Here is a 9,561-nt window from a genome sequence, read left to right as displayed (position 1 = left end):
AATAATAATAAAATAATAATAATAATATACTGAAGCAAATCAAACATATATAACAGTGGGTGCATAATTTCCATAGGTTACGTTGCTATGTAACTCTTCTCTGTATACGCGCTCAGTCCATGACGGCCAGAAAAAAAACCCCTAGGATTTAGAAGACCATTTCTAATGCTGAAAAGTGGAAACAAGCGTGAGGTGGAAATTGATTGTGTTTCTGCTTTTGGCTTGAACCACTTTGAACACCTTCGACTACCACGTTGTTCAGGCCTGGAACAGGCTTAATGCTCCACCGTGTGGCAAACGCAAGAACATCTACTGAGAAAAAAACAATAAATCAACGTCTCCTCTGCATCTCCTCCGACTATTTCATACGAAATTCACATCATTTTTCTTCCAGTTATTGGCTGTGGTATCCAAGGGCCTCCCCCCCCACTGCCCCCATTTCCAGCTCAGAGAACAAACACAGCGACTATCACAGATATACAAGAACAAGCTCACGCACACCAATACAAAAGGTAACATTAATGCTTAAATGAAAAAGGGTCCTCTCCAAATAAATCATTAAAATATTAAAAAAATCATTTTTGAAAAAATCTATAATACCAAAAGATCTAATAAAGTAGTAAGGCACTCAAATCAGTATATACTGTAGTCTCTTGCATTATTATACTGAAAGGCATATGGCACCACATCCAGTCTGCCATACTCTCCCCATAGCTGTAGGTTGCTCTTTCAAAACAAGACTCCAGAAACCTTGCTCTGCTGGCTTCAGTTTGCCTGCTGGGATGGGTCCAACCTCCAAGCAAGTCATTCCACCCCCAAGAGCTGAGGTGCACTGTCTGCAGAGGCAAGGATGTGACTGATGGGAGATGGGGTGTTGTGCATCTCCAGCAAGTCTTGGATGAAACCTGAGGGTCTCTCGTGCTCGGAGCTACCCCGAGGTTCCTGGTCTTTTGTGGTCTGTTTCTGCACGCTCTTGGTGGGCTCCACGAGGCAGGTGCTGCTCCTCTCTTCTCCGCAGGGGGAGTCCATGACCGTGTCGGCCAGGGACTCGTTTCGGCTTCCCATGAGGGGTGTCTGGCTGCCGACGCCCCCCGCGGAGTCGCACTCGTTTTCTGAGATGGGGTTGGCGCCGCTGTGGCTAGACTCATTTTCACTGTCTTCTTCACACCTCGACTGGGTCTCCTCCTTGTCGCTCTCCTTCCCATGGTTTCGGGCATTTTTGACTTTCTGGTGTATGCGCTGGTGACGCACCAGGCTGTGCTTCAGAGTGAAGGTCCGTTCACAGGTTTGACACTTGTAAGGTCTCTCACCTACAAGAGAATTAAAGCACAGTCAGTCACAAGGTCACAAACGTACCTCCCTCTTGTTTCAAGCACTGCAAAACACTCTGCACTTTGGAAATTCAGGGCCTACATCAGACATAGGTGTTGCATTTATGTAGATTTTTTCCTTCTGTACTAGCAAACTATCTGATGGCATGCAACCAGGAATACAGGTATTTACAAAGCTGTTGGTGTTCCTCAGCCCACTGAATGCTTTAGGACAGGAGCGACGTATGAAACCTCTGAAAAACCTCTTTCACACCCATTCCAGAAATGCTACTTGCAGGGCAAAATTCTTCCTCTTATTTTGCAATCTTAAGCTGCAGAACATCTGCAGGCATCCTCTGCCACAATCAGCAGGTAGTTTGCTCTGGTCTCAGAGCTGCTTCTTGCACCCAAGACACTTGACTACTTTCCTAAGCAGGAGCTCACCAGAAAACAAAGCAACCACAACCCCACAGACAAAATCCCCCCCAAAGTCCCAACCAAGCACAGTGTCCCAAGGTGCTGTCTGCTCTGACGAACTGAAGGTCCCACTTGGACCCATCTGCCCTTTCCAACTGCACCTCTTAAAGATTTTCAGTGCTGCAATTCCATCAAGACACCATATTGTGCAAAAGACCATCAGAACCAGACACCTGCAGCTCATTGCTCACTGGTAATAATCCTTGGGATCACAAAAAGGAAACCCATTACAAACTTGTGGTGACTGGCTGAAATGTGCAAGTAGGTCCTGCTGTCCTTGGGAAACTTCATGTTCCTTAGACATGCTTCTCTCCAGTGCCCTGCTCAGGCAACTGCTATCAAGGCAAATGCTCTCCAGGAGCATTTTTGGCCAACAGCCTTTGCCCACCTGGCACCTGACTGTGGCCGATGCAACCTGCACTGGGAGAATGAAAAATTTCCAGCACAACTGCCATGCAGTAGGCAGGCAGATGTTCCTAGCACACTCTGGCATGTTCCAAATGTTCCTCTTCTGACTGAGCAAACTCCCAAACCTTATAGTTACCTTTCAAAAACCACCCACATTAAAACTGAAGTATAAGCAATGTGCAACCTGACGGTATTTTGTTGGTGTAGCCCAACAAGTAGGAAGGAGAGAAGGAGGAGAGTCAACTCACAGTATGGGCACAAAACAAACCCTCAGCTGAAGAAGCATTGATCTGACAGTGGGGGTAGGTGGTATTTACATTTATAAATTTGAAGAAAGCACTGTCCCAAGTTCCTACTCTACACCTATTCTATGTTAAAACAGCCTTCAGTGTCAAATAAGAAAGAGAAACAGGAAAAAAACCCACACCGAGGAGGCTCAGCATACAATGGAAACAGTCAAAACAATCTCCATGGGTACACATCATCTGGGGGTAGAGCTCAGTACTTTAGATATCAGCACCTTCCCAAAGCTTCTGCACTTGTATGCAAATAGGCACAAGAATGGGATCTGTCCCGTTTCACTTGTGGCTCAATGCCAGAAGCAAACAGATCAATTTTGCACTCAATAAGTCAACATTTATGATTTAGAAGGGTGGAAGTCTAGTTCAGGTATTACTCTGGTGTAGTTTACTAAAAATCACTGTCAACTGCAGCACACATATTTTGTTAACTGCAAAGATCTTGTCTTCAGCAGAGATCACCTTCAAAAGATACGGTATGTCAAACTGCACTCATTTTCCAACCTCAGAGCAGCTTGCTGGCAGGTAAAATACATAATTAATAAGGATATATTAATAATGATGAATGATTAATTCACCTTTGAGCTGGCTCCTGGCTTCACCTCGTTTGCAAGGCACTGCTGCAATCTGTGTGTGACATAATGCAATCCCACTGCCAGTCCAGTCACTGGACAAGCATCGGACACCTGTGTTCCACCTTCCCTGACCAAGTGCTCACTGTAGCTTTGCCTTTCACCCAAGCAGCAGGTCATGTGGACCACCAGCATGTTACCCATATTAGGCTCAGATAATCAGACAAAATCAGACTCTCTTTCTCTCTAAACTTTCACTCAGGGATGAAGTCTTATCACATACGGACAAGTTTCTCCACTGCTCATCAAAAGATTGGGAAGAGGGAAAGCCACACACACATGACAAGAAGGGAGTCAGAACCTGGACAGAACAACTGCCTGGAGTTCTCCACACTTGCCCTCACCTCTAAACTCTGTGTGTGGGGAAAACCAGTTTGGGAATTGAAGATAAGGCAGTGGTGACAATTCCTGCTCCCTCCACAAAGGCTTTGTAGGCAGCATGGGGGGTTGGGGCAGAGAAGGCACCTTGCAGATACCTGTAGGGCTAAAAGCAGTGTCTCCAACTGCAAGTGCTACTAGCAATAATGCTGCACCTACAGAGCAGATGCCTCAGTCTAGGGACAGAGCTGCTTATGATCTGTTCTACCCTCAAGCCTCCTCTTACCTGTATGAGACCGCATATGTCGCGTCAAATCTTGCAGAGACCAGAAACGCTTGTTGCACACAGTACAGACTTTCTTTCTTTTGTCTGCTTTTGCAGTACTCTTAGCCTCATCAGTCTTTGGTTTATTGTCATCACTGCTCTTCTCAGTGGACTTTCTCTCTGTGCCTTCCCCCTCAGAGATGCTTTCGCTCTCTTCATTCTCCTTTCCTGTTGCCTCACAGTCCACAGGAGACTCCACTACCTTCAAGTCCATCGGAGACTCTTCCTGCTCAAGACCAGAGTCCTGCATCGAGGGAGCTCCTGCACCATCCTGAATGCTTTTGCTTTCATCCTCACTGCTCCTTTCATCCTTTCTGTCCTCACGAATGTGGGCCTTTTTGTGACGGCTAAGAGTGCCAGCAAACTTGAAGGTTTTGCCACAAATGTCACAGGCATGTTTCCTTTCAGTCTGAGCACTGCTGCCTGCGCTCTGGTCACTCTCTGCCAGCTTGAAGTCCATTAATTTGCTGGCAAAATTGAGGTCAAGACTTTTGTTACTTACGGAATCTTCCTCAGGGCCCTCTTCATATCCATCCACTTTTTCTTCAGCATCCTCTTCCGCCAGAAGGGAGTCAGCCTTTTGCTCCTCCTTGGGGCCGCACTCACTCTCTGGTAGCTCTGTTATTTCCTCTGACTGTTGTTCCTTCTCGCAGTAGGTCAGGTTCAAGACTTCGTTTCCTGCAGCTAGTGTCTCTGCATCAGCCTGGCTGTCTGCAAGCAAACAGAGAGAAACTTTCAGAGGGATGCTCTCTGATCATTCCCATCTAACAGCAGCAGGGCCACGCACGGACCCATGAGCATTGCTTCTGATCAAGAGTCCCAACATCTGTTTCTCTTATCTGTGACCCAGGCCAGTAATTTACAGCTGAAATGAGATCAAAACACCATAGGACCCAATTAACAATATGATACAAAATCTGTAACAAAATGCTTTCTTTTCCAAAATAACACGCACAATCTTGGCAGTTTCTTGAAATAGTTTTTAATGTAATCACTTTTACCAGAGAACACAAAATGCTGAGACACCAAAGAAGAGTTGAGGTCACTTCTATCACAAATACACTGTTCCAGAGTCACATGAATGTGTTATTTATAAACTTGTGTGTGAAGAATATGGACACAGATTGAAGCAATATACACTCACATATTAATAAAACTAGTTTATTTGTAGCAGAAAATGCTTTTCAAAAGGAATATAAAGGCCTCGTGCAACCCACTGGTACAATAAAATCTTAAAGGTTAGTGCAGACTAACACAGAATTTGGTTTTAAAAGTTCAGTATACACCATAAAAGCAAAAGATGCAGAAGTTCATGCACACCTGGGTCTCTGACACACCACTTGGAACCAAACCATAAAGCCAAGCGAAGTACCAGGCAGTGCCTTTCGCTGTTCCACAATGACTCCAGCAAAAAGGCAAAAATCACCTAAGACATGGTCCTTAATGACATCCTCTGCTTCCTTACCAGTCTGTAGCATTAATGTTGTTGAAGACATAACAGAGGCCCAAAAGATTAAAACAGGTAAGGTGCTTAAGGAGAACAGAGGGCTAGAGCTGTACCCCATCCAAGCTCTACACAAACAGTGTACTTGTAAATAGGAAACAAGCTGGGCTGGCTATGGAGGCCAAAGCTGCCGATGATGCATGGCATGTAACTGCATCCCCACCACCCCCTCCCAGTAACTGTTCCAGGACATGAACTTTGCAAGCTGTGCTTTCTGAAAGTTGAAACTTTGCTTTGCTTTAAGTCCTCCACCCCACCTCCTTCTTGCTGACAGCATGCAGCTAAGGGAGCCCACAACCTACCCGTCATTTCAACATTCACCTGCAAGCCTGATAGACACTGAGTAACTACAGGGATTTAGAAAATCTAGAAGAGCAGTTTAAGTTCTCTGTTTGACACAGTACAACTCCTGCTTGTCTCCAAATTGCCTAGATTTCCTATTACAGGCTATTTTTCATGAGGAGGGAGTAATGGCAGAAGATAAGAAGATAGTTCTCAGGCACTTAGTAGCCTGAATGCAGTCTTGCAACATGACTAGCATTGACCCCATCTCCTCACACTAGTGATAATAAATGGCCATTAAACAAATGTCAATGTGTAACAGCATTTCTGGTGATAGTGAACAATCACTAAATAGTGTGTAATCCTCAACATGCTTTTTCTTGGGGGGTTGGAAGGGGGAGAAGTGACCTGTCAAAAAAATAATCTCACCTTTTAATCAAAACAGATCCATTTACACACAGTGGATTACACAAAAGCCTTCCACAAAGTTCATTGCTCATCTAATTATCTACCCATTAAAACACACAAGCAAGCCATAATTTGTGTATAATGCTGGAGAATTTGAGGATGGGGACATCTGAAAACAGAGGTCACCTACCACTGCCCTGTGAATTGCCATTTGAATTTTCTGTTTTGACTCATTCTCTCATAGCTCTATTAGGGCAGAACAAAAAAAAACAAAACAAAACAAAACAAAACAAAAAAAAAAAACAAAACAAAAAAAAAAAAAAACCAAAAAAAAAAAAACCAAAAAAAAAAAAACCAAAAAAAAAAAAACCCAAAAAAAAAAAAGAAAGCCACTATAAACACAAAAAGGTCACTTCTAAAAATCATTATGATTTAGGGAAGCACTGCTCCGCAACTCAGAGAAACAGGACCAGGCATGGATGAGCAGCCAAGCCCATGCATGGTGCTCCTGGTTACACACAGGTAGTTGGGTCTCCCAGCTGCTGGCACCAGCAAGGGAGCGAGCCCAGAAGCCAAATCCAGGCCCTGTCTACACAGGGGAGATGTTTAAAAAGGAAGGCTCCTGCCGGCAGCCTTCTTCCCTAAGCTCATCTGGCTCCCCCACCAGCAGTGTCCCACCTTGGCCCACGAGCAGGGATGAAAGCAAGGATTAATGGCAAGCTGTGTGACTCCCTGTCACTGTGGGAAAGGTCCTTGACTTTTTCCTTGGCTATCCACTTCTACCCCAGTCCTTGCACAGCCCTAAAATTTACCTATGGTCTTTCTCACCAGAGCACAGGTTTATGCTGGACTGAAGCAACCCTGTAATCACTGCTCCCTTCAGGCTAGGGGCAGGAGGGAAGGGAAACAACAGTGAGTTTCCTCCACAGCTGCCTTTGCCTGATACCAAAAATGTGCTAGTGGAAGATGGGCAGAGACAAAAATGAAGCAACAAAGTAGGTCCAGGGCACAAAGACCTTGAAGTGACACCAACAGAAAGCACCTAAACTGGTGTGGGATGGCAGGTGTGGGATTCCCTGTCTCATCCCCTGAGAGGTCAGGAAAAGTTCTGATGGGATGCATGTTAGGCCAAAGAAAGACTGCAAGCACAGCACAGAGGAGGTTTGTTAGGGAGTGAGGCAGGAAACTGCGTGAGCTCTATTAGGATGGGGATGAGTGAAGAGCACGAGGAAACCAAGATGGGAGAAATATCCTCCTTCATTGTAGCCAGGGAGATGTTCTGTAACTCTTTACTGGTCAAACAGAAGGCAGAGGATGCAGAATAAGTTTCTTCCTGTTTTTTCAATAGGAAGTATAAGGAGCAAAATGAACAAGGTCGCACTCAAGTAAGAGCCGAACCCAGCATGTCTTAAAATTCACAATACAAAAGTCCCAACTTTTACGTTCAATATGCTATGTATCATGCATGATTTTCCAATTTTCCCCTAACTTTTTCTTCTTAGCTTCCAGTATTTTCAAAAATATATCTTTTTAGAGTATATTTGTTCTTCAGTGAATTGTACTCAAACCCTATCTCCTTTTTTCCTCTCCTCTGTGCCTGGGCCCCTTCCCAGCTGTCACTCTGTTCTTGTGTGGCTGGCCTGGAACTATGTTTTCCTGTGCACAAAGAGATATGCTTCAAGGGATAAATGGTCCACAGGTAAGTGATGTTGCCTTACTAGCACAGGCAAACAGATTAGGTTGACCCCAAGGAAAACAAACTCAAAGTTTAAACAACGTGCCTTCATGAAGGGCAAAGACCACTCCAGACCCTGGGAACATGGATCTACACAGGCTTTCTCTTCTGAAGCCAGGCTCTGCCCTGAATGAACTCAAACCTGAGGCAGTGACACAGCTAGGAACATGTGACATGCTTATGTGCTTGGGCGAGCGCTCTTCCTTCTTACCTGCACAAACCAGACCTGCTGTTTTCTTTGCTGCAAATGAGTTCCACAGGCCCCTTATACTCCATGCCTGTACTTCATGTAAAGTGGCAGATACTGACTATCTGAGCTGCTCTGTTGTTATCCCCAGCCTGTGCAGTTGGTTTTGCAGTTGGTGAAGAAGTGAGTTGCCCTGCACAAATCCCAGTTGTTTGGGGTTGGGTGAGAATCAGCCCAGTTTTGCTTCTGATGAACTGAAATAGCAGCAGGTGAGCTGCGAAGGTGTGTGGGAACACAACAGTTGTGAAGACAGTTGTGTCAGGTCTGATGTGGGACTTCTCTTGCAGTGTAAGGGATGGCAGCAAGGATAGTCTTGCACTGGCAGCTGCTTCATCCACTCCAGAAGAGGTTAGGCTTGGTCTATGCTATTCTTACTTCCCACTTATATGCCTATCTGCAGCAACAGAAACCCTGCTGGCCACACAATTCCAGCAGGCTTGTATCTTACACAAGGAAGAGGATTTTGACTGAGCCTTCAGATGTGGGAAAACATCCCTCCAGCAAGGCTGAGCTCCTCTCAGATGGGTAATTCCCATTTCCAGAATTTTGCTGATTTATGTTGCGGAGCAGTCACTTGCATCCAGGCAGTGAAGGAAACAGGATGCACAGGAAAGGCCTGTTGTTTCTTCCACCCCTTTCCCATCTTTCACTTACTAGGGTTGTAAAATGCTTTCCGGTCCATTTGTTATCCCACAGACATTTACACTCGGTGAATCAAGAGGACAAGAGCAGAGAAGTCTGGCTCCCACCCACTGCCACTTCTCCAGCAACCGTGGGAGCAGAATCCTTGGCATGGACAACCAGAGTTCGTGTCACTCCTCCAAAATGAAGATAAGAAGGTGACATTATTTGATGATGTCAATTCTGACACCAGAGTATAAAATTATGTGCTAGGTAAGGGAGAGGGAGGAGACGAGCAGGGAGGTAAGGACGTAAGGAAGTAGGCAACACAAAACAACCACCAGTAGCTCAGCTGCTGCTTCGTCAGCTCCTGGGAAAAAGAAAACTTCTCATGAGATATATTCATAACCAAAACCTCAAGGACTCCATCTGAGAATCCAAAAACTTTTCCGCTTGCATGAAAGAAACCACTACGTAGTTGTAGCCAAAATCATTTTCCCTTCGAACTGTGGAAAGAAAAGACTGTTTTGCTGAAGTCTATTTACAATTCAAGCTGCAGTCTTTGGTCAGTCCAGTCAGAAGAATCTGCCTAATCTCTTATAGGTGGCAAGAAAGGAGAAAGAGGAGGAAACTGCTTCCCTGCTCACCCAAACCAAATTATGAAGAGAGACACCAAATGTGGAAAACTTCAGATAAAATAGAAGATACAGACTAGAGTGGGGAGCTTGTTGGTTTGATTCTTTTTTCCTGTGGTTTTCTTTTTTCCTGGAACTATGATGGAATGAAGAGTAGAGCTTGAAATGCTACTTAACTATTAGATAAAACAGGGTCTTGTAATGAAAACTATTTCGTGGCTAAAGCAAGTGTTTATTGACAAACATTTGTGACATCCCAGGAGAAGTGTTAGAAAAGCCATCACATAAATAATCCTCCAGACTGAAGCAGATAGAGCACTGGAAATGAATACTGGATCCACAGACGACATTACCAGTCAG

At 44.8% G+C, this 9,561-nt stretch overlaps 1 protein-coding gene across 1 annotated transcript in view; it reads right to left on the bottom strand.

The window, feature by feature from the left end:
* Nucleotides 1–804: 804 nt before the first annotated feature.
* RREB1 (ras responsive element binding protein 1) overlaps nucleotides 805–9,561 on the bottom strand; it is a 74,689-nt gene continuing 65,932 nt past the window's right edge. Inside the window, exons 10-11 of the mRNA XM_009081306.1 lie at nucleotides 3,731–4,480; nucleotides 805–1,310 (exon numbers count right to left, since the gene is read on the bottom strand). Of these exons, the coding sequence (XP_009079554.1) occupies nucleotides 805–1,310; nucleotides 3,731–4,480 (1,256 nt within the window). The remainder of the gene's footprint in view (nucleotides 1,311–3,730; nucleotides 4,481–9,561) is intronic.

This window comes from Acanthisitta chloris, unplaced genomic scaffold, assembly GCF_000695815.1.
Source record: "Acanthisitta chloris isolate BGI_N310 unplaced genomic scaffold, ASM69581v1 scaffold27448, whole genome shotgun sequence".
NCBI classification, from domain to species: Eukaryota; Metazoa; Chordata; class Aves; order Passeriformes; family Acanthisittidae; genus Acanthisitta; species Acanthisitta chloris.
The sequence above is the reverse complement of the archived record's forward strand: the minus strand, read 5'-3'. Positions and strand labels throughout refer to the sequence as shown.